The sequence below is a fragment of the Lissotriton vulgaris genome, unplaced genomic scaffold (genome assembly GCF_964263255.1).
Source record: "Lissotriton vulgaris unplaced genomic scaffold, aLisVul1.2 SCAFFOLD_3097, whole genome shotgun sequence".
Classification (NCBI taxonomy): domain Eukaryota; kingdom Metazoa; phylum Chordata; class Amphibia; order Caudata; family Salamandridae; genus Lissotriton; species Lissotriton vulgaris.
The window spans coordinates 194,010-219,650 of record NW_028253474.1 but is presented as its reverse complement, the minus strand read 5'-3'; the positions used below and the strand labels follow the sequence as shown (position 1 = coordinate 219,650).

Sequence of the window (25,641 nt, the reverse complement as noted above, 5' to 3'; positions counted from 1 at the left end):
AGCCGGAAGCTGGACGACTACGAAGGGAGGGCTCAGAGAAGCAACATCCGAATCATCGGGGTTCCTGAAAAGGCGGAGGGCCAGACTCCGGTTCTCTTCGTGGAGGACCTAGTTCTCAAGCACCTTAAACCCAAGGGGCTCAGTAATTTCTTCACCATTGAGCAGGCGGATAGAGTCCCGGTGGTAGGCCGAGGCCTGGAGCCCCCCCACCCTATGATTGCAAAAGTATTTAATTTCAGAGACCGAGGTGCTATCCTGCAGGCCTCCAGGATGGGAGGTCCTCTGAGATTTGAGAATACCAGTCTCGCCTTTTTCCCGAATTTCACACAGGTGGTGCAGAGGCAACGCCAGGGATTCCTGGGGGTCATGAAAAAACTCAGAGATAGAGGTCTGAAATATGCCATTCTGTTCCTGACCCGACTGAGGATTGAAGACAACGGAAAATCCCGTTTTTTTGACAATCCAGACATCGCCTCGGATTGGTTAGAGATGCATCCCCTGCTGGGGTCTGAGGGACCCAAAAGGGAGGAAAGGAGCGATGTGCCAGAACAGGAGTAAATGGTGCCGCTTCAAATACTGCAATTGGGGATATGATATTGTCTTTTGATAGTCAAGACTTGCCTTAGGCGCAGAAATAGGTGATACCGGGGTGAGGGGGGATCCATGGAGCTGCCTTCCTCCTAATTTCTACTATTAGATAGTTAGTTAGTTAGATTATGGGGCGACAGGCACACTGCAAGTTGGGGGCAGGCGGAAGCCAAGAGCAGGGGTGCTGGGTGGGGGGAGTTGGGATGGGAGTATGTAGAGTTTTTGATTTGTTGTTGTGTGATGGTGGTTTCCTTTTTTATTATGTTTTCGTCTCAGGTGATAAGATTGTAGCGACACGCTCTTTGCATGGGTTCGGCGACACAGAATAGCCGAGGATCAGGGATGAGGGTGCTGAGTTGGAATGTTAATGACTTGGGTGACAAGATCAAAAGAGGGATGGTTAGCCAGCTTATCAGACGACATTCCCCAGATGTGATATTACTGCAGGAGACACACTTAGTCAGTAATAGGTGCATGGCCCTCCACAAGGGAGGGTATAAATTGGTAGTACATGCTGGATTCACCACTGGCTCTAGGGGCGGGGGGGTATCCTAGTTAAGAATTCCATTCAATTGTCTGTGCAGGCTACGTGGATTGACCATTGGGGCAGATACGCAGGTGTCTCGAGGCAGGCCGGGGGCCGGACGGTCACACTTCTGTCTATCTACGTGCCACCTGGCCTCCAGACAGAGACCGTTCGGGATTTGAGTTCTATCTTCCTCATGTTGCCCCTTGGTGGCCTAGTCTTAGGTGGTGATTTTAACGCCGTATTATATGGGGAGGTGGACCGCAGCCCACCTCGGGCGATCAGACAGACTCAGAGATGGATTTCAGACTTCCTGGAAACACTGGGGCTGGTAGACAGTTGGCGAGTACGTAACCCGACATTGACACACTACACCCATATTTCAGCAGCTCACGGTAGCCTATCTAGGCTAGACTATATACTGAAGCCTGCGGCGATGATATCCATGGTCCATGAAGTGAAATATCTTGGAAGGGGAATCTCTGACCATTCTCCATTGTGGCTTCGCCTCGCCCTTGATCTGCCGGCAGTGGGTAGGATAGCTCCTATTGGCGCCTGGCAGTTAAAGGATCCAGCTAATAAAAAGGAGATTTTCCGGATGTCAGACCGTTACTTTTTGGAAAATAAGGGGTCTGTAGACTCGGCACAGTCCCTCTGGGAAGCGTACAAAACAGTAGCGAGAGGTGAGGTATTATCCTTAGTGTCAGGTAACAAGAAAAAAGGCCACGCAGAAGTAGCACAGAAGGAGACGGAAGTTATACTTCTGGAGGAGAAGGTGGCCAAGTCACACACGCCGGCGGAGCTACATCTGTTGCGGGTCTGGCAGGAAGAATACAAAGATCTTATTAGAAATAGAGCGGTGGCCCAACACAATGCCGTCCAGAGCTGTATTTATGAGCACGGCGACAAAGCTGGTAAATTGATTGCATGGCTTGAGCACGGGGAGCGAGCGTCTAGGCTGGTACCTGAATTGGAAGGGTTGGAGTCCCACAAGATTACGGATCCGCAGGCTGTGGCGGATGAGTTCTCTGAGTATTACGGGAGGGTTTATACGGCCGGTAGTGAATTCACGGAAGTTGAGAATAGCTAAATAATCAGGAATATTGTTATGCCACGCCTGTCAGAGGAGGACAGAAGTTATCTTGATTCCACTTTGTCAGATGATGAAGTTGCCCAAGAGATCAGGCAGATAAAGTCTGGTAAAGCGACGGGTCCAAATGGGATACCTATTGAGTTGTATAAGTTAAATGCGGGTAAGCTTGCCCCCAACACCCAAGCCATGTTCGTGGAAAGCAGGGAGAAGGGTGAGCTCCCCTATGATCAACGAGTGGCCAACATAGTGGTCATACATAAAGCCGGCAAGCCCAAGACACAATGCTCCTCCTATAGGCCCATATCGCTTCTCAGCGCAGAGCCTAAAATACTAGCGAAACTCCTAGCTACTAGACTGGTCAAGGTGATCACGACCCTGATTCACCCGGATCAATCCAGTTTTATGCTGGGTCGGAATACGGCACTACATGGGGTCCTTGGGGGCTCCCCGAAGATCCATGAGCCGACGGTGCTGGTATCCCTTGATGCCACAATGGCCTTTGACAGAGTGGAGTGGCAATATCTGTTTGTGGTATTGGCGAAGTTGGGCTTTGGAAGTGAATTTATCAGTTGGGTGCGCCTGCTGTACGGAAACCCCCTAGCTAGAGTTGTCGTCAATAATTGTAAGTCTAGTGATTTTTCCTTGGGGAGGGGCACTAGACAGGGATCCCCACTGTCCCCATTACTCTTTGCACTTGCAATGGAGCCCTTGGCGGCCTGGGTCAGATGGGATAGATCAATACGAGGCTTGCTTTGGACACCTGACTGGGAAGACAAGATCTCTTTGTATGCAGATGACGTGCTGCTTTACCTCACCTAAGAAATCCCTCCGCAACTTCCTGGATGTGCTTGCCATCTTTGGTAGATGCTCCGGATTGGCCATTAACTGGGCAAAATCAGTGCTCTTTGTCTTGGTGGGCGACCCGCCGGCGCTTCCGGAGTCGTGCCCTATTCATGTCGAGACGGTAGGATTTAAGTATTTAGGCATATTTATCACGCTTGATCCACAGTTGCGATATGATAATAATTTAGCTTCCCCATTGAACAGGTGTAAGAAAGATGTGGAGCGCTGGAAAGCTATTCCTTTCTCCCTGCTCGGAAGAGGCGCTCTCTTCAAGATGATGGCTTTGCCCCGGTTTCTATATGCCTTGCAGAATTCAATGGACCCAGTGCACACCGCATACTTCAGGGAGATAGAAAATCTTCAGAGACAACTCCTGTGGGATGGTAGGGCCCGTATTGCTTTCAATAAACTGACTCTCCCGTGGTACGATGGCGGGATCGGACTTCCAGACCTGCGGAAGTACTATTGGGCCTCACAGCTGGCCGCTGTGACCCATATTGTCTACGGACTGCCCCAGGATCCTGGCTATGCCATGGACCGGGTCAAGCCCCGGGTGGGATGATAGATAGAGCTCAATATTCTCGGCCTAGGAGGTTTTCGTTGACTGGCCCGACCGCACATGCGACACAGGTGTGGCATGCGGCCAATAAATGTTTTGGGTGGGAAGCCAGATTGACCTTGGCCACTCCCTTGCTAAACTCCGAGAAGCTGGGTAGTCTGTGGAAAACTAAGGGATTCGACAGATGGGACCTTATCGGAATCACCCAGATAAAAGATGTGTGGAGGAAAGACGCTGTGCACACATTTGAGTCCCTCGTAAAGTAGTATAGTTTGCATGAAAACGAATACTACCGATATCTGCAAGTGAGACATGCCTTCACCACTCATGTCCCAAAGGGCGCGGAGCTCCCGGAGGCGTCTCCTCTTGAGGACCGTGTACTGGATGGCCATATTCCAGAGAAAACCATCTCCTTGATATACAGGATATTGGCCAATAACTCGGGAAAACCGTTGGAGCAAATTAGAACTCAGTGGAGTGCGGATGGATTGGAACTTGATGATAAGGATTGGACGGAGGAGGTTTCGTCCCCAAAGGTAGTCGCTATCCAGATGCGGCTCCGATTGGTGCAGCTGAAGATACTACAAAGATCCTACATAACTGGGCCCCGTTTGGTACGAATGGGGCGATCCGAGATTGTAGGAGAGAGTGTGGAGAAATTGGCACCTTGATGCATGTCCTCTGGCACTGTGTAACGATACAGATATATTGGACAAAGGTTCACGGTGAGCTGGGGGAAGTTTTAGGTGCGGAGATACGACCAGAAGCCCAGAGATGTTTGTTGAATGTGTAGGAGCCTACCGATTTAAATATGTACCAGAAACAGTGGGTGATGCTGGCGTACATGGTGGCAAAACAGAATATAGCTCAGCTCTGGGGTGCTAGCCAGCCGCCCCGAATCAACAAATGGGCGGAAGACCTTGACTGGTGTATGTTTCGGGAAAGAGCAGTATATGTGGCCAGGGATTGCCCGAAGAAGTGGGGGAAGATATGGGGAGCGTGGAATAGCCACCGAGGGGAGATCTGCCAACCACCTACGCCGAGATTAGACCTGGGAGCACAGGAATCCCTTAGATCCTAGCACTAAATGTTGTTAATTTGATTCTGCATTTTGCCACTTTGACCCATGCGCTGGAACTGTATACATTCGCCTGAGAGTTGGTTTCTTTTTTCTTTCTGTAATGTCCTTTCTTTGTTTTTCAATAAAAAGAGTATTAAAAAAAAAAAGTAGAACAAGTTGTTAATGCGATTAAAAAGTTGGAATTGTTAATTAAATTCATACCGGATCCATTTACAATTCATTATCACTTCCAAGTAAAATATACACCACTTTTCAACAGAAAGAAAACATTTTGATGCAACCATTTAGCAATTTTGGTTTCTGTGCATTTTTGTCTCTAAAATCTAAGGGGGTAAATATTATACAGTGTTGTCAAATTCGACGATTTCACAGATTAGTTGTCACCATCTACTGCAGTATAGGATGAAAGTTAGGGTGAGACTCCTTTGTTCCGGACCCCATTTGTGGTGCATGGAAAACTTTTGAAGCCCTCAAGGATTACCTCACTTCCTGGGGATTCAGAGAAGTGGATGGGAGAGGGCACCATAAGTCCAGAACCATTGACAACATCTAAATCTTTCTAGTAGATCTGGAGATACTCATAACTAAATCTCCGTTTGGTTGTCTCCAGCGGTGTCTTTGCTGGAGAGGTTGCCCACACGCCTGTGGACATGCTTGCTGCTGTGAAATTTCCACCATAACCAATGGTTTCCAAGTTATAATACATTGAAGTATTCTGTGCCCTAGCACAAGAATTGTGTTGCATTGGCACAGAACTATCTGTATTCATCTTAGATTAGGCTGTGGGCTAGTGCACTCTTGAGGAATGTGCCCAGACTCCTGACACTAGACAATTACCACTATTCCCCTTCTAGTGTCTGTTGTGGTTTCCAGGTTTGAGTGGGCTTTTCTGCCTATTCTGGGTCAGTTGCTGGCTCTGCTTTGGGCCTGAGAAGGTGCACTAAAACCTTATAAAGGTCCTACACCAACTTATCCTTTTGTGAGGAGCAAGGATGACTGTAGCTGTATTGTGGGTTGTGATTTTGTTTTTCAGTTTAAAGAAGCTTTATTAAAATAAGTAATAGGTACGGCATTTCCTTGTAAAATGGAAAGTACAACATTGTGTAAAAATATAAATCAATATGAGAGGTACAATAAAGAGTAATTAATTAAATAATTAATGCAAGGTATACTCTAAACCAATTACAACAATATAATAAATCAGTACCTTATAGAAATCAACTTTTATATTTTATAATTTATGATGAAGGAAAGAAAGGAAAAGAAAAAGAGAAACAAGAAAAGAATGAAGGGAAGGTGAAAGAAATCAAAAATACATATAATAATACTTATATGATATAATCGTTGATTGTGATACGGTTACTACATAGGGTAATAAACAGGATCAAATTATTCATATATTAAAGAAAAAAGTTGATGGAGGTTTGAAGGCCATCATAGAGTCCTAGGAGTCTTCATATTTTTGTTAAATAAACAGTAAGAGGCAACCAGAACAAATCTTTTTTAATTACATGTAACATGGAGGTAACTGATGCATTATCAAGTCTATAATATGGACAGAGAAGGTTCCACCAGCTAGTAGTACTGACCATAGTATCATTCTTCCAATTGGACGCGACATGCAATGGCAAGTAATAGGTCCACAAACTTACCTTAGTTAAGATTAACCGACCAAAAGTGAGAGGAGCTTCCCAAAACAATAAGTTGAATATCAAATGGAAAATTAATTGAACAGATGGTGGAGATTGTTCTGCACACTTCAAAACAGAAGGATTTAACTGGGGGCAATGGAAAAACATATGCAAATATGTGCCAGGCAACGTTTTACAAGACCAACATGTGTTTGGAAAAGTTGGGTTGTATTTATGTATAGGAACTGGAGTAATATGCAACCTATTAGAAGGTTTGTGAGGTACTGATGTTGAAGGATGTATGTTGTATTTTACTCCAAATTAATTTCCAGAATTTTAAAGAAAAGGAGTGTTGTAGGTCTGTCTCTCATATTAACTTAGCCTAAGGTTGTGGACGAAAGGGAGTTATGAAAAGCAAATGTTGATATATGGAAGATGCTTTCATGTTAGAGGAAAGATTAAATGGTTCAGGAGGCAGTTGGAGATTGTGTGTGCATTAGCATGGAAATAAATTGCAAAAGGACAGCCTTGAGAGACTCGTATTTGAGCAAGTCTCCAGGTGCCCCGCCGAGTGAGCCCGGGCCCCCGTGTGGGAAGCGGAGCACCCTACCGCACAGCGGAAGAACTTCAAGAGGCTTCAAGCTGCGGATGCCGTCCTAAGCCACTGCCGGGATCGGGCTACACTCCAAATACAGCCTTTGTGTAAAGTGAGGCTTCTCACAGCCGGCTTGTCTTCAGTTTGGAATACCCACCACAGAGGCATAAAAAGGAGTGAGCTATCTGCCACCTGCTATCAACAGTAGCACTGAACAATAACCAGGAAAGAGACAAAAGCAAGCAGTGAGAGAGAGTCAACCATGCCTGAACCAGCCAAGTCTGTGCCGGCTCCCAAGAAGGGCTCCAAGAAAGCATTCTCCAAGCCGCCCAAGAAGGGCAGGAAGAAGCGCAAGAGGAGCAGGAAGGAGAGCTATGCCATCTAACACAAGAGACTGTGACTCCTTCTCCCTTGCTGCACTTTTACCTACTCATCCCTTCCTGGACTATGCCTGACCTCAAGAGGACTTATAGATCTTTCTTGATTGCAGAGTCAGAGGATTATGTCCGACGCCCGGTGGAGCTGCTCTGTTCAGCTAATGAGATCGGACTTGGTTCACCCCCTGACCGTCACCTGCCCAGCCGGACCTTGGGCACAGTTTTTCTCCCCTTCTCCCTGACTCGCCCACCATCCCTCTCTACTGATCTCTCCTTCTCTACTGTTATTGTTTCTCATATATTTTGATGTTACGTAAATTGTTATTATTGTTGTAACTTTGCTGACCTTATGTAAAGCGCTCTGATACCTACGGGTCTAGCCAGAGCTATATAAAACTCTTTAAAATAAATAAATTAAAATAAATGATTTGTTTGACATGGATTATGCCATTGATCACAACTGTATTGTGTTTTAATATGTATCTGAGTATCTGACTCTCATCCCCTTCTTGAGTAAGCCTTGAACTGTTCTACCTCATTACCATTCTGAATCGAGAAGAGCTAAGAACTGGGGGGTGTAACTAGTAATTTAATTTGGGTCTAATTGTATGCTTGTCGTAGAGCGCAAGTGGTTGATAGCTCCCCAATTGTTACACTTGGAACCCAGTAATACCTTATTGCATTAGGACCACAGAAAATACACCTCACACATATGCTTTGTTACATAAAGAGAGCTTGAAGGTTTTCGAGGCTGACAGTAGCAGAATTATATAGGGACCCCACTACGGACTGACACTGTAGAAATAGTAGCTTTGAACCTGTATAATTTTTATTTTTTTTGCATGCAGTAAAACACATTAATTGAGAGACGTTTTAAGGCATGGGCAAGCTGGACAATTGCCCAGGGCCCCCAACTTCCAAAGGGCCCCTGGGAAAGTAAACGTTCTCTCCATCTCCCAAATCTCTGTTTCTACTTCTCTAACTTTAACAATTATTCAATATTGTTAGGCATCATGGGGGTTGAACTAGCAGAAAAAGGATAATAAAACACAAAGCTTTTCCAAAGAGGGGCACCCAAAGTATGTCTTGCCTTGACCCCAAAATCATTAAGATGACACTGCTAATTGTACATAAAGACTTATTTGAGAAAATATCTTGATAATAAATTTGTTTTGAAGGACCGTGGTTCAGTGCTCATTGAACGATACTAATGGAGTATCAAGACAGGTAAATGAAACACAGTAGATAACTGAGAGTTAGGAAAATGAGTACTTACGGGCGCAGCTGGGATAGCTGTAATAGCCAGGAGCACACTGATTGCAAGTGAGGCCAGCATAGTTGGCTCGACACCGGCACTGTCCTGTAGGGCTACAAACATTGTCCACTGACCCATATGCATCACAGTTGCACTCTATGAAAGGTAATAAAAAACAATTAAGGTGTATATACTTGAATACTGCTGGACTAGCCACATCACTGAATGTACACTGAGACTGTCGCATTTTAGGTCATACCGTAAAATAGCACTGCAAATAATTTGTGGTTTTATCATCCAATTTAGTGGCACTCATTTTATCAACCTCTAAAGGATGGAGCTAACTTTTATATTATCCATTATACTTGTGATGCTGTTGTTTTTGAGGGAATCAACAGACTTGTTTTGCTGGTAGTGCTGTGGAAGGAATGCTGAGACACTGGGCCACGAATGCTAAAGGAACAGCAATGGTTGCATTCTGGCCAGGGTCTCTCATTTTGCAGGCCTTACTGCACAGCCATCACCACCTTGTGACCATGTAAACACCCATAAAATCTCAAACATTATAAACACATAACCTTAATGTTGTCACTGCGTGGAGCCAGTAAGGTCAAGCTTACAATGGGACCAGACAGGCAGGAAGAAGTAAGATGGAGTTTGCAGTCGTAAGTATTATCGGACCTCAGCTCTGTGCGCAGTTTTTTTGTGAGGAGTCACCATTGGTGCTGTGGCCAGGTGGTGTTGGAAGTACAACAGGGCAGGCATGCTGCGTGCAAGGATTCCTTTCCATGCTATAGGAGGCAGAGACGGCTCAGTGGAGAGTTCAGGGGTGGCAGTGGTTGCCCTCAAAGCTGCAGAGGGCCTCTTTGCAGGCTGGCAGGCTGGAAAATATGGAGAGCTTGGGAAAGGCAGATGGAAGCCGACATAGATTTGTTTCCCCAGGTAAAAGGTAAAAGGGAAAGCATGGAAAGCAGGGCTGAGTGTAAGGGGAGCTTGAGAAGCAGCTACCCCAAGGTAAGTGGCAGATACCCATTAAGAAACCGACTAGCCTAGGGAGGACAAATAAGGTTAGGTCGGAGGTGGGGATTCCTTCGGCACTCCTGATAACACTTCTAATATTGAGGTTCGGGGAAAGTGCAAGAAGAGACCTGCTCAGACTCGTTCTGATAATAAAAGTGAGAAGGACAATCAAGAGAGGCAAGGGAAAGGGAGAGGTAGTACTAAATACTCAGATGGATAAAATCAACGAAAAGTTGAGGTTCTGCGATGGGTTTATGAGTGTTCAGAAATGTTTTGGCGCACAACAGGTAGTGGTTCGGTCAAAAGAAATGTTAGCTTGTGGTTGGTGCAAAAGGATCAGAGAAAACCCTAAACTCTGAAAAGCAGGGATGGAGGAAATCCTTCCCTGTAGTTAATTGTAAGCAAAATCCGATGCACACAACAAACCAGTGTGATATGAATGATCACCAACAAATGATAAGGATGGAGTAACACAGATGTGTTCTTTTTGTGTCGTTTTTATTGGAATGCATATATTAAGAACATGAAACCAGCCGACACGTGTTTCGTCAAGCAGGGAGTTAACCCATGACTCTTCAGGGCTGTTTAGAGGTCATGAGAAGCGGGGTCGGTGGAACAGTGATATTTCCAACCCGGTCCTGATCGTGTGTTCACAAAAATGTGAGCGTCTTAATAGGGTACGTTTAAAACGTTCCAGTAGGAGAGCGTCGGAGAGTGATGCTTGCGGCGTGTTAAGCCGTCTATAGTAGCCGCAGTATTGCCAACTAGGGTTAGAGGTTGGTCCGGGTGTTTGTTGATGGCGGGTCTCGCCGGGTATGCAACGTTTTAAACGTACCCTATTAAGACGCTCACATTTTTGGTATGGGGCTGCATGAGCAGTTTGGGACTGTGGGCGCGGGGTAGTAGCTCTGCGGCCATGGTTTGGCGCTCCATTGCCCTCTTGAGGCCCTTAAGGCCTTCTGTGGTGTCGACCACAGGTTAGTGGAATGTGTGGGGTGTTACAGGTTTGGAACGGGGCTGAAGCTGGGTTATTAGGTCCTGTCCTGGGGAGGGGGATTTGGGGAGTTCTGGGGAATGTTTTGAAGGGGGTGTACAATTGCTGCAATGCGGGGGTCATTTGATGGATAGTACCACTGTGTCGGAAAGCTCTTCATGGGGACGTTACCTAACTTGAAATGTATTACGTGGAATGTTCGAGGTATTTGTACGATGGTGAAACGTCATAAGGTGCATGCCTACTTGGTTCGGAGGGGCGTTCAGATTGCAATGCTTCAGGAAACTCATCTGACTAAGAAGGAGTGTGGGGCTTTACAGAAGAGGTGGCGGGGTCAGGTCTTTGGCACGACATACTCAGCATTCGCCAGAGGGGTGTTGATATGGATTCGGGCGGGCACGCCATTCCAGGTTACGAGTCAGCGGGTGGATCCTGGGGGTAGATATGTGGTGGTGGAGGGCCGTCTCTATGGCAGGGAGGTGGTGCTGTGTAACATATATGCCACCAATTCCGATCAGGCTCATTTTTTTGAAGGTTTGTCGCACTCGCTGGCTTATTTCTTAGCGGGCCCTATCTTACTGGCGGGGGATTTTAACTCCATCTCTGATGTGCTATTGGATAGGTCTCACCCACCGCTAGTAGACTCCCCGGTACGCCGCCTAGCGACCCACAGGAGGGAATGGCAGGAAAGATGGGGCTTGGTGGATGTGTGGAGGGCACAACATCCCGTGATCAGAGATTATTCTTATTTTTCCACGCTGCACGACCTACATGTCAGGCTAGACTCGGTGTTATGTGGCGGCTCCTTGGTGAGTGCAGTGACTCATTCGGAGTACCTGACTAGGACCATTTCAGATCATAATCCCCTGTTGATCTCCATGCAGTGGCAACAGGTGAGACCGGCAGTTCCATCATGGCGACTGAGTCCGGATACGTTGGAAGACCTGGTGTTTTGTGACACAGTTCAACAGGGTATTGACTGCTACTTTGCAGAAAATGGAGGCTCAGCCACGACTAGGTCGATTGAATGGGATGCGATGAAAGTAGTGGTGAGAGGGGTATGCATGGGTCGGTTTTCGAATGCGAGAAAGACTGTTTTGAGTGACCTTGCGAAAGCAGAAGAGACACTGAGGGGATTGGAGCTGAGGAGGCCTGAGCGGCCAGAGTTACAGGAGCGACTGTTGCAAGCTAAAGAGGCGGTGGCGACTGAGACGGAAAGACTGCGGTGCTATGATTACAAGTTGTATGCTGTTAAGGTGCATGAGGAGCGGGATAAAGTGGGCACGCTTCTTGCCAAGTTAGCTGATCCGGGTCCTAGAGGGTGCCCAGTCATGAATATACGACGAGAGGATGGTGAAGTGGTCTATTCTCAATCAGTGGTATTGGCGCGCTTCCAGTCCTATTATACAGGATTGTACGAGCGCCACCTGGAGGCCGAGACCTCGGAGATAGGTGAATATTTAGACCTGATCCCCTTACCGACAATGGATATCGAGGAGGCGAAAGACCTGGGGGGCCCCATCACCTTGGCTGAGATAAGGGGGGCAATTAAACACATGGCGCGGAACAAAACACCAGGGGTGGACAGGCTGCCGGTGGAATTCTATGCCAAATTCGTGGATATATTGGCGCCCAGACTGCTGACGGTGTACGCGGAGGCGAAACAGGTGGGGTGTTTACCTGAGTCCATGAGGGAGGCACTGGTGGTCCCGCTGTTGAAACCCGGAAGGGACGCGTTAGACGTGACCTCTTACCGCCCGTTGTCAATGCTGACGGTGGACTATAAGGTCTTGAGCCGCATCCTGGCTACCAGGCTCCTGCCGCAGATGACCACCCTGGTGCATAGGGATCAAGCGGGATTCATCCCGACTAGGAACACCTCGATGAATATTCGTCGTTTGGTACGGGTCATGGATGGTGCTGCGTCATCAACCCAGGATCCAGTAGTTTTAGCAGTTGATATAGAAAAGGCGTTCGATAGCCTCGAATGGGACTACTTGGATGGTGTGCTGTTGAATTTTGGGGTTGGCGAGGGATTTCGGAGTTGGACGAGGGTGCTTTACTCGTCGGCGAGGGCGCGGGTGCGACCTGGGGCCCATAGTGTCTACGGCTTATCCGGTCTGTAGGGGGACGCGGCAGGGCTGTTCGCTGTCTCCTCTGCTATTTGCTTTGGCGATGGAGCCGCTGGCGGCTCAGGCACGTTCTGGCGCGGTGTATAACGGGATAGCGCAGGGACCCGAGGCGCATTACATATCGCTATACGCTGATGACCTGTTATTATACCTGGCGGATCCTGGGCGAGCTCTAGAGGGAGCGGTGGACTTGCTGGGTAGATTCGGGCGGCTGTCGGGCCTCAGGGCGAACTGGACCAAGACCTGCATATTCCCGCTGCGGAAGAGTACGCTCTGCCCACAACTTACCAGAGAGGTGGTGTGGGAACCCTCCTGTTTCACCTACTTGGGGGTGCGAGTTTACCATGAGGCCACGGATCTCTTAGAGGGGAACGTGGAGCGCTGTATTCGGGCGCTGAAGGGTTGCATGGACTTTTGGGCCTCCCTCCCATTGTCCGTGTTGGGTCGGGTGGCACTGCTGAAGATGGTGGCACTCCCGCGGCTCCTTTATTATTTTCGAACGCTACCAGTGCGGATCCCGCAGAAGCTCTTTAGAGACCTGAGGACTTTGGTGACGGGCTTCCTCTGGGGCCACGGACGGCGCAGAGTAGCGCTGAATACTCTGACCAGGCCAAGGTCGAAGGAGGGATGGCCGTCCCCGACTTTGAATTGTACTACTTGGCAGCGCAACTCCAAGTATTAACGCAGAATGTGGCCAGAGAGTTCCGGGGTCCTGACCACGAACGGGGAATTGGCATTCAGAGACATGTTCTGTCTTATATCATCCTGCAGCAGAAACTGGATGTGAGGGAGCTCACGGTGGAGAAAAGGACGCTGAAGTTGTGCTGGGATAGGAGTTTGAAGAGAGCGGGGAAAAGCCGGCCATATGCGCCGGAGATACCGCTGGGAATGCTGACTGCGCTACCCCTTGGGGGCGATTGGTCCCAATTGTTGATGTGGGAGGAGCTGGGCCTACAGTGGTGGGAGACCTCTATATTGATGGGGTGTTGATCCCGTATCAGGTGTTGCAGGAACAATTTGGACTACCAGACGGAACCTTCCTACTGCACGCGGCGGTGGTGGCTGCGATGCAGCGGTATTGGGGGGGCGGGCTGGTAGAGCCGGAGGTGACCATGGCATGCCAATACGTGGTAATGGCGGCGGGCACCGTTAAAGCAGTGACGTGCCTCCATACCAGAATGTTGAATGAGGGACTGGAGCCCTTGCTGGTGCTAAAGTCGCGTTGGGAGGTCAGTATAGGCAAACCCATACCGGATACCATCTGGAGCCAAGTGTTGCGTAGGACCTGGAAGGGAACGAGGAACGCGAGATTTCAGCAGGTACATTTTTTCATCGTCCATAGGGCGTACTTGACCCCGGAAAGGTTGAGACGGCACTTCCAGGTGCTTGATGCCGTGTGCCCGCGGTGTGTGGCGCCGGAGGTAGATCTAGATCACCTATTGTGGGGATGCCCAAAGCTGGGGGAGTACTGGCCGGAAGTGGGGGAACTCCTGAATGCTGTCACTGACAGGGAAGTAGACTTTGATATGGCGGCGTGCCTGCTCCTTTGGTTCCCGCATACTAAGAAGACTAAAGTAACGAGCAAATTTATTGATTTGGGGATCATGCTGGCACAACGTGAAATCACTTGGCATTGGAAGTCCAAAGAAGGCCCGTCAGTGAGGAGATGGAGGAATGAGCTGTTGAAGTGGTCAGGGTGCGAGAGCGTGATCAGGATGCGTCAGGCTACTAGGACTGGTAACGAGAAATGTCTGGAGTTGGCAAGGTCCTGGGAGTTGGTGGTACAGGCGCTGCGGGACTACATGACTGACGATGTAGAGGGAGCATGAAGAGGGGAGAATATTCCACGTGGATTGAATGTTGATGTGTGGATCCTGATAGGTGACGTACCTCAGTGCTAGGAAAGATCATGGGTGCCCGCATTAGCAGCAGTTGAGGAGGGAGGGGGGAGGGGGGGTGTTTGTTGGGTATCTGGTTCAACACCGTGGAGCTATTTATTAGACCCGGCTGGGCTTGGTAGGAGGTGCCCAGGAATTGTCGGGTGCGAACGAAGATGCAATCTGGGGACAGACGGTGCGGGGGGGGGATGTTGAGGGGTAAAAGCAGATACTACATGATATAACCGACCGGACGCCCCGAGAGGGCACACACTGAGGCATAGACCGGGGAGCGGAAATTGAAGCGCCGCCCAGCCTCCGGGATGTGGGCTAATTGGCTGTGTAATGTGTTTCTACAATGTTACCTGTCGGGATGCTGCAAGTGTACTGGTTGGTCTTTTGAGCTGTCTTGTCTCTAATTCTGCAATAAAAATATATTTAAAAAAAAAAAAAACAGGGTTTAGTTTTGAAATAAGGTCAGATATATATCCCAGGTGACCTCATAGAGGCAATGAGAGTTTGGAAAATGAATGGATGAATTGAAGAAACTGGAGGCCACAGAGCAAATACAATTACCAGTTCTCCTTAAAGTAATGTATGACACCAAAATGACTAATAAAAAAAATGACAGAGAGGTGGATGAATTGATTGCTGAGATAAAAACATGCAAGCCAGCACCGCCAAATGATTAAAGTGTGATCTTAATGCGATCAGCGGGAAACTAATGGGATGATGAGACCTCCCTCAATTGATTATTAGGCTTTAATTGCTTTAACTTAAAAGTTGATCACTGTGCATGAAGTACTACTCTAGTCAAGCCGCAGGTGTTCTAAATGACAAAAAGAATGTCCAAAAAGAGCTTGGGAGCAGGGGCTGCTAGTAATATTAGAAATCGGTGGAGAGCTAAACCCAAAAATTTACTGAGATTTTTCTGACCAGTGTCTCTCCTCTCCCGGACTACGAGCAGGAAAGGGAAGGAATGTGATGAACTTTCTGCAAGCCAATCCAAACAATCCTGGAGCTGCTCTTATGTTGTTTTCGGAGAAACCAAAAGAGGGTTTTGGCTCTGAATCAGCATGGCTGAGCCATATATACGTAAATAACAACAAAATGCCAATGCTAATGCACAACTCTTGTATTTTGCAAGGTGTATCGACACAAAACAGAAACACCGTTAACCACTTTTACAGTTGGATTTAATCTATCTTCTTTTTACAAACAATTACATTAATAAATAACCCACACCAATAGTCTATTGAAATTCAAAGAATTAGAAGGACGATCAAAATCCCTTACCCCACAAACTCTCCCAAAGAACCATTCTTTCACTTATACAATGTTCTTGTCTACCCTTTCATACCATAATCATTTCCACAATTCACTTTCCCTTCACTCATACAATCTACTATCCTCTCATCCCAGCACATTCATACCCTGCTTGCAAATCTTAAAATAAACACTGTTATGCACAAAGAAATATATACAAAATTATTCAATACACAACATGGCCAGACTCAAAAATATTCCACCAAATAGCACAATGTTTCAATTTTTTAAAGAAACAAATGATCCTTGCTGGCCATGACAAAGCGGTCGACGCGTTTCGAACCCTCTCATAACCGTGGTTCTCATCAGGATCAAAGCTCAGCTTGAAGCTGGACAATCGGCTGATTTCCACAGAGGTCCCACACACACTTACAAAAAGTTCAACGCTCTTGTGGTAATTTGGGAAAACAGGCATCCCAGGTCAGACGATTCAAACAGGACTTCTGTGGGCCTGTATTGGGGTGCTTATTATCCACAGGTTATTTCGGTTGGAGGCAGCTCGTTTACTGACCGCTGAAATAATCCGGCAGAACGCACGCCGAGAAAGAAAAGTGGTTGACAGTGTTTCTGTTTTGTATCGATACACCTTGCAGAATACAAGAGTTGTGCATTAGCATTGACACTTTATTGTTATTTACTTATGTTGTTTTCAGCATGAGGGCAGCTCCAGGATTGGTTGAAGCAGGCAAGCCCAGTTCTCATTTTGAGGCTGGGGACCTGTGCCTGCAATCCCCTGGCTGTTTTACAACACTGGGATTGCTGGCTATGAAGTATGCATGTCGGATAGGCCATCTGCATGTAGCCAGCCAATCTGACATGTGCACTGAGCACCTGCAGATGTCATCCTGCAATCCGCAGGAATCTGCCACACCCCCACCATCACACTCATGCTAGCACAGCCGACCTCACACAAAATAATTACATGGTAATGACCATTTTATTTCTCTGTGTTTGCCTGCTGTGCAGAGGCTGAGGCTGTGCTTGCCCGACGTTCCTCCTCCTTAACGGAGGAGCGGCTGCTACTTGGAAGGGTTCCCTATGGGAGGGAAGAAATGAAGGCTTTGCAGGAGTAAGAGCACCATAGCACTAGTAGCACGGGGTTGGGAGCATTAGAGTATAAAAGGGGGAAAAAAAGTAAAACCTCATCCAGATAAGAAGCCATTTGATATGAGATGGGGGGTTGGGGTTAGATGGAGGGAGAAAAATGGTAGCCCAAATGTTGACATAGATTGTGAATGGGTTGCATACGAGAGCTTGGCGTAGAAGAGTCTTACAATATTTGTAGGATTCTCTGGCTCAAGTTTTAATTCTTCAAGAGACCCACTTAATGCATAGAGAGTTTACATGGCTTTTCAAATCATATAAATGGTTCCAACAAGTGGTTACTAAAGATCAAGCAGGGTTTACAAAGGGAGTAGCTATAGTAATCAAAAGGAATACCCTGTAATCACAGGATATGAAATAGATGGCTCTTTGGGAGTTAGAAATTTGCCAACCTTCAAATGTGAAATAGAGGATATCGATCAGTGGGATATTATGGCCCAAACTCAGATGATGTAGCCTCGATAAAAACTGTCTATTTAAAACTTCTGAATGCCAATATGCCTGTGATTATGGCAGGAGATTTTAATGTCTCAACCAATAATGTTCTAGACAAATCTTCCAGGAAGAAGCTGATTTACGCCCGAAGATGGAACATTTTGTTAAGAACATGAAGGCAGAATTAGGTTTGTGCAATACCTAGAGGAAGAGGGGGAAAGAAAAAAAAGAATATACTTTTCAAAACAGGAAACCTGGTCATGCTTCCAGGATAAATTATTTCCTTGTAGACACATCTTTTAGTGGGGGTTGTGAGTAGTGTAAGTCATATACCAGCACACTCATCAGACCACTTAGCAGTCATATTAGAGTTGAGTGTCCTGCGGAGGTCACAGCAGAGAAGATCCACATTGGAACGGAACCTGTTTATGGATGGTAAGTGGTTGATAAACTCAAAGTGGCACAGTAGAGTTTTTAAAGTATAATGAAGGCTCAGCACCATTAAACATTATTTGGGATGCCTATAAGGCAAATATTCAGGGCAGAATGACCAGTATATCTTTGCGGAGAAATAGGGTTTATAAGGAAAAGTGTGGACAGATAGAGGTGGAAAAGAGAAAGCTAGAAGAGCAGTTAAACACAAAGGACGCCACTGATGAACAGAATAGAAGTTTTTATATTGTGCTACAGAAGAATGGAAGCAAACTTGCTGGGCAAGAAAGAGGTGGGAGGATGGTAGATTCGCTAGTTTTGAATATGGGAAGAATAGTTGTAAGTTGCTAGCCTGGAAGATCAAAACTGACTTTATAAGAAATGTCATAAGTCAGCTAAAAGGAAGAGGAGGTGGAGGAGGTGGTGTGGTGATAACTGAAGACAAGGATATTAAGGAGGCTTTCCTTTAAATTTTAGAGAGGTTTACATAGAAGATTTAACAGTAATTGAAGAACAGATTCTAGACTGGATTGATGGCCCTATTGTAAAAACATTTAGACGCTCAAATTGTAGGCTTAATTAAAGAAATAGAACAAAAAGAAGTGGTCATGGCCGTTAAGGATGGAAAAAATACGTCTGCAGGACCAACTGGGTTGCCAAATGAATTATATAAAGTATTAGGAAATACAATCTTACCAATCATTACCTGGTTATTTATAGAAATCTTTAATAAAGGGCTTGAACACCCTCCCTCCTGGAAGGAAGTAATCATTACTCTGATACTTAAGCCAGATTAAGAAAAGACTCAGGATTGTGACTCATATAAACCAATATTCTCATTAAATAATTATTACACGTTATTAGGCTTTTAATCCATAAAGATCAAAGGGGCTTCATGATAGGGAGATATCTCCAAAAATTATCTCATGGACTGATTGGTACAATAAATATAGGTTCAACCAATAAGATGCCCTTAGCAGTGTGCGCCAAAAAAGCATTTGACTGGGTAAATAGGGAATACCGGAGGGTAGTATTGAGTCATAATAACATAGGGCAGAACTTCGGTAGGATCATCCATCACATTTATAAGGATCCAACTGTAAAGATTCAGTTGAATGGCAGTTTAACAGCTGAGTGTAAGATTGAAAGAAGTACCAGACAAGGATGGCCACTATCGTCACTGCTTGTTAATTTATATATGGAACCCTTGGCAAATATTTTGAGAAAAGATTTGTCCATTTAGATGTAATGAATGGGTGGGAGAAAAGGGTGGCATTTTATGCAATGATTTATTAACATAGACTAATGACCTAGAGGGGGCGTTCTTAGAAGTGAATACAATTATGCAGGCTAATGGGAGCATTGCAGGATACTAAGTAATTTCAACAAAAATAGAGATAACAACTTGGAACTGCCAAAGAAACAACAAGCAAAGGAGATAAATGGAAGTTAAGATGGTGCAAGAGGTGAATGAGATCCCTGAAATAAATTTCAAAAAAGCAAAAGCAGGAGGCTAGTAAATTATTAAGGAGCTGGCCTCATTTACCATTAACGCTTGTGGGTAGAACGAACTTGGGGGAAATGGTGATCTTGCCTAAGTTTATCATTCTACTTAACGCCAGACCCCAATCATTCCAAAAAGGGTGGATTGACAAATTACATGGGAAATTCTCCAGTTTCATCTGGGCCAAAAGAAGGGTGAGGATTTCAAGGAGAAACCTACGAAGGAAGAAGGCCAAAGGAAGCCTAGGGCTACTCGATTTCCAATACTACGCAAGGACCTCACAGCTAAAAAATTGAAGAATTCTAGCTGGGGAATGGGAGGGCCTACAAGAATCAGAAATAGGCTTGATGTTCTGCACAATGGTGAAGGATGTGAGAGGGGGTAACTCACACTTTCTCTACAAATTTGGAGATAAACGCTTCTTTAAGAAGATCAGGCTAAAAGCGCTAGTCAGCAGCCAGGCTCTGGATGCAGAACAGGAAAACGACTGGCCTATCATATTACAGTGACCATGCCCCCGTATGGGATTCGCCGTGCACCCTAGAATGCCTGGAAGATAAGGAGCAGTAAGCAGTAGAAAGATGGGGTCAGTTGATGCGAAAAGGAAAATTGGTGTCTTGGGACGGACTGATTAAGATCACTGGGAAAGACCTCTTGTGGTATAAATATCATCAACTGAGAAGTTGGGCCCAGGCAGTGGAAAATAAGTGATCCTCAACAAAAGAGCACGAGGAACTGATTTACAACAGAGGCCCAAAGAAAAAAGAGATTGCAGTATGGTATTGGTCGATACTAGACCTGGTGGATGGGAACTTCAACTTACCGATGGACTTATGGGGAGATGCCCTACCAAATGCTACGTTACAGGACATATGGCAAGTATCAATGACTATGATTTATGGTACAGTCAGACTTGCTTTTAAAAAAAAGAAATCATCTGTTCACTGTATATAGAATGTGCTGGACCCCATGTAGAATGGGCAAGAGAAATTCATCAATTTGTGTAAAGTGTGGCACAGAGAGAGCAGATGACATCCACGTTTGGGAATGTCCCCCCATAAGGTCTTACTGAGAAGATGTGAATAAGATTATCAAAATATTTTTCAGAGGGAGATAAAAGTAAGCTTGATACTGGCTATTTCTGGATACATACGTGACCTGGATACAATGGATGTGGATGAAAGGAAGCTTTTTTTATTTTGCTCTTCTTACTAGAAGGGAGATCTGTAAAAAGTGGTTTATAAATATACCACCAGCCATGAATGACTGGGTCAGTACTGTTAGGAATGTTATGGAGTTGAACACCACAGACAGATAAAACAAAAGAATAAGGATGTGGCAACCTTTGAGAAACTGGGTGAGTGTAACTACTTGAGTATGCTATCTTCTTACACACTACTGCTAAGGATTTCAAGAGGGCATTGGAAGAACAACACTTGTCTGATGATTATACCTACTTGGCACTGACTAGACCTTGATTGAGAGAATCTGATAACCACTTTTTACCACAATGGAATGTTGAATACCCAGCTCCCGTCAGGGGTGGTAGCAAAGGGTTAATGGTCTAGGGAGTATGGTGTTTAAGGATGTGTTGAATGAGGAAAAAAACTAATCACTCCATTAATTTGAAATTTCCACATAGGACTAGCTAAGATGATTAAAATGTGCTGAAAAAGATATTTGAATTTCCTTAAAGCTAAGAGATTGGAGGGATGTCCCAGTATTCACACGCCACCAAATATCCACTCTTATCGCATAACCATTATGATAACCAATGCTTCCTAAGAAAAGTGTTTGTGCTCAATTGAAGAGCTTCAGCATGCCTCAATTATACCTGACACAACTATTTAATAAAGTTTAGCTACATACTTTATACAGTCATGCACAGAATCGGGTGGGTGTTTTGCACACTTATGCATATTTTATGTCCATGTGTAAGATATACACCCTTCCATTGTAAGCACCAATGTCAGATGTTTCATGGTGTGAAATTTGCAGGCATGCATTTGTTAGGCATGATATAACTATTTCATGATTTCTGTTAAATGTATATGTGTGGACATAGTTGTTTTGTCTAGGGGTTGTGTTAAGTAAAGGACGCACTGCCCTTGTCTGCATGGTGCCACACCTTTACCATGGTGTGCTGGCCACAGACCAGCTCATTGTACCCTTTTACAAGGGATGCAGTGACACCAAGCAGCATCAAATCCGCACTTACCCTGGAAACAGTGCATTGTAAATGTAAATGTAAATGTATAGGCATTTATATAGCGCGCTACTTACCCGGAGGGTCCCAAGGCACTTCGACCGCTGCGAAACCCTTCCTGCTTCCCTGAGAGATGGTCCCTTAATGGGTATCTCCAGGGTGAGACCAGGCATCCCCGGCGGTCTGGTGGGGCCATTAGTGAGGATGAGGCAAGCTAATGCCCAGAGTTGCCGAGTGTGATCGCTGATCAGAGTGGGCACCGAGGCGAGAGAATTATCGAGTCCGCTGACCCTAGTCCAGAAACCTGCCGCGCCGGGAATCGAACCCTGGTCCCGGGCCGTCCTCTGCTCTCGGGTCTGCCGCCTCTAACCAGTGAGCCACACTACCTCACATTAGTGAAAGGTGGACTGACTGTTTGAAGCATCTAGTCCACCTTTCACTGAGGGCGAAGACCTGGTCTCAGATTTAAAGGGGGAAGGGATCTACCTGCAAGTGGGTGCAGTAATAACTGCATGCAAATAACACAGGGGCTCTGAACGCGGTCCCTAAGAACCCCAAGTCCACCTCGAAAAGGGCACCATTGGAGGAATTATGGGCACTTTTGGGGTGACTTATCGTCAGTGTGCCTCCAGACAGCTTCTTTGCCTTTGTACTATAATTTGGCACGGTTATGAAAGTAAAGGCAAAAGTAAATGGGCCACACCGTCAAGCATTGTACATCCTTTATGGAAGCGCTTTCATGCAGGCCTGCGAGATTTGCATTACAGAAGGGGCTGCACAAGTGTTTGCAGCCACTTCTGTAATGCCAAAGTGCACAAGGGATGCTAAAAAGGGGGTGAACATACACGTTGATCCCACGGGTCACTTGTCTTAATACAGCCCCAGATGTTTATGCCTGACTGTAACTTCCTGTTTGTGCATTCAACCCCTTAGGTTTAACTGGTATGCATTCTTAGAAGATAGAGCAGGTGTATTGGGATTTAATGCAGTCCCAAATGGTGACACTGACTGTAAAAATGTTGTTGTATAATCCATAACTAATGTATGATACTGATATTTCTATTGCGTTGTCTAGGGAATTTTATCATTATTTTGCTTAATATGAATTTCTGCAGTTGCAACATACAAAAGATGTGAACTTTTATAAGATCATTTGCAAGACACATTAAACACTCAGACGACCCTTTCTGCATTGCGAGAAACAATAATATGAGTAATTTAGGGGCTTTTTCAGATTTAAAATACTTGCAATAGGATATTCTTAAATCATTTATTTGAAACAGTTTTATTCAACTTTCATGAAAGCAGTGTAGCTTAGAAAATCATAATTACTCCTATTGCAGCCAGGATACAACTTAAAATCTGCTGCATTTTTCACAACACCAGCAGGCCATATATCACTGAGTTACTTAACATCTCTTAAGGGTCAAGAGAACTAAACAGCTGAAAATCCCTGCTACTTGAAGTTCCAAATGCAGACCATCCACTGTCCAAATGCAATTATTCACTTCTGCATGGAACCTCATCCCTACCAAACTAAAAAGTCTAACAGGGGCGTAGCCTGGGGGGGGGGGGTGTTTGGGTGTGTTACACCACCCTAATAATGCATTTTTAGATGAACACTTGAGTTCAGGTATTTTCAGTTGGGTATGGTGAGGTGTCTGTCTGATTTCATCTGGGATTTGTCCATGCACAATATGACAGAAAACACACACACTCTCTCTCATTTCTGTTTTGAAAGTCCTAATAAATGTTGATTATTTTACAAAATATTGTTTCTCTCCCTTAGTACTCCTCCCAATCAGCATATTTCTCCCTTTCCACTGCCTCTCAAGCCCATCCCATGCACCCTGCTTGTCGTATAATGTATTTGAACATTATACGCAAGCGCGATTTTCTGGAAATCTGAAGCTCACACCCCCAATCTTACAAACCAAGCTACGCCCCTGACATCTAACTACCATTACCATGTAAAGACAGTGACCCAAGACATGTGTGTCATCCATGAATGCAACACAAGAAGATGATGGACGGAATGTTGAACATTGTGGAACAGTCACTCCCAGTCACAGATCTGGGTTTAATCCAGGTTTATTTTGCTCGCCACGCCATTCCAGTTTGGACCCAGCCATATGTAAATTAACCTTGACCCAACTCCCCATGGAAACCGGAAGACAAGCATCGTAGGACCGGTTTTGTGGTATCACCCCATATCAGCCAGGCTAGCTTGAATCCAGTCGCACAGCAAGCAAGGAACCAATGTCTGGGCAAACCCTTAGCCACTTAGTACTATAATTAAGCGTGGTTATAAAGGCCAAGGTAAGACTGATTAGCAAATGCCTGAGTCCAAACTGGGGTGGCATAGTGAGCCAATAAACGATGGATTAAACCCAGATCTCTTGACTGGGGGTGAGTGGTTGAAAAGTTTCAGCACTTCGTCTATCATCTTGTAGTGTTTGCCCTAAATGGCCAAGGGTATGCCTTGGCCACTTAGGGTACAGTGAGCTGCATTACACTGCCTGGTGAGGAACATGCACACGCTCCCGGTTTGAGTCTGAGTGCTGATCCATTGCAGTCAGACCAATCACAACGCTGCATTGCAGCATTGTGATTGGCTCAGGGAAGCCTGTGTGGCGGGTGCTTCCTGCTTTCGACCGAAATGCAGAGGAAGAAGGAGGAAGATGCAGGGGAGGCGGCGCCCTGCCGTTCTAAGGTAAGTAGTTTTTTTTATTAATTAACCCCTCCAGTTCCCTCAACCCAGGGTATCCAGTAAATAAGAAGACACTCATCTTAAAGCTACACCTAGAAGTTTGGGAGTGACCCGGAGCAAAGGTGGGACATATCGACTCAATATTAAGCAGCTAAAGTTAGATCATGTATTCTAGCATTTGTATAGCGATTACTGCCTCTATGTGGGATGCTGAATTACTTACCCAACAGGCAGCAAGCTACACCTTGTAGGGAATGTGGTTGGAAGGGTGTTGTTTTGGTTTTGACATTGTGGAAACTGTTTTCAGGTCATGCGTGATGACCACGAGGTGCAGTTGTCGTGTTATGGGGAGCAGTGCTGGCAATGGTATGGGTAACAGTACCTGACCTGCCAACTCACACTGTGCCATTAAGTGTCACACAATTTCAGCTCCTTTCACACGGTCACCCGGTGACGAGTTGAAATCACACAGTAGCAGGCAAGGCGAGCTGTAAACCACTGCAGAGAGTAAACTTCGAGCTCATCTTTTGAGGCTGCTTGTAGGTGATGTCCATTAAGGGATGTGAAAACACCCCAGGACATCAGCAGCAGCCTCAATGGCCTTTTGTACCCGTTTTGTTAATGGAAGGCGGAGGTGAGAAGACCGAGATTCTGGTCTTTGGTGGAAAGTCTAACATCTGGACAGCCGAATGGTGGCCTCCCTCACTGGGAGTCTGTCCCATACCAACAGACTCTGCGAGGAATCTGGGAGTGATTATTGATCCAGCTCTCTCAATGGCACAGCAGGTAAACAGAACCGTTGCTACCTGCTGTGGTATTATCAAGATTCTTCGAAAAATTAAACACTACCTGTCTCCTCAGGCTCGCAAGCAGGTTGTTGTTGCACTTGTCGCTTCAAAATTATTATTGTAACGCTTTGTATGCTGGCGTTAATAAAGGGCTGGTGCAGCGCCTTCAGACCGCCCAAAATGCGGCGGCCAAATTTGTACTGGATGCTCCCAGACATTTTTCTGCCACGGCCGCTAGGAAAAGCCTGCACTGGCTCCCCATCGAATCCAGGATTGCCTTTAAGACTCTGTGTTTGACATATGGGGCACTTGCTGGTAAGGGGGCGGGTGGTGTGAGGAATCTGTTGCTTCCTCATGCACCGGGCAGAGACCTCCGTTCATCAACCAAGAATGTGTTGGTGGTGCCTGGTGTCCGAAGAAATAAATGGGGCGGTAGGGCGTTCTCAGCGGTAGCTCCTAAGCTGTGGAACAGCCTTCCCCTTGAAATCAAATCCCAACTGTCGGTCCTGGAGTTTCAGAAAGCTTTGAAGACATGGCTTTTCTCAAAGGCCTATCCGTAGTATTG

At 46.0% G+C, this 25,641-nt stretch overlaps 1 protein-coding gene across 1 annotated transcript in view; it reads right to left on the bottom strand.

Annotated features, from left to right (window-relative positions):
• LOC147660957 (laminin subunit alpha-5-like) overlaps positions 1–25,641 on the bottom strand; it is a gene marked incomplete at its 3' end in the record, with an annotated part of 218,421 nt that overhangs the window by 43,115 nt on the left and 149,665 nt on the right. Inside the window, exon 12 of the mRNA XM_086951410.1 lies at positions 8,570–8,704. Within this exon, the coding sequence (XP_086807536.1) occupies positions 8,570–8,704 (135 nt within the window). The remainder of the gene's footprint in view (positions 1–8,569; positions 8,705–25,641) is intronic.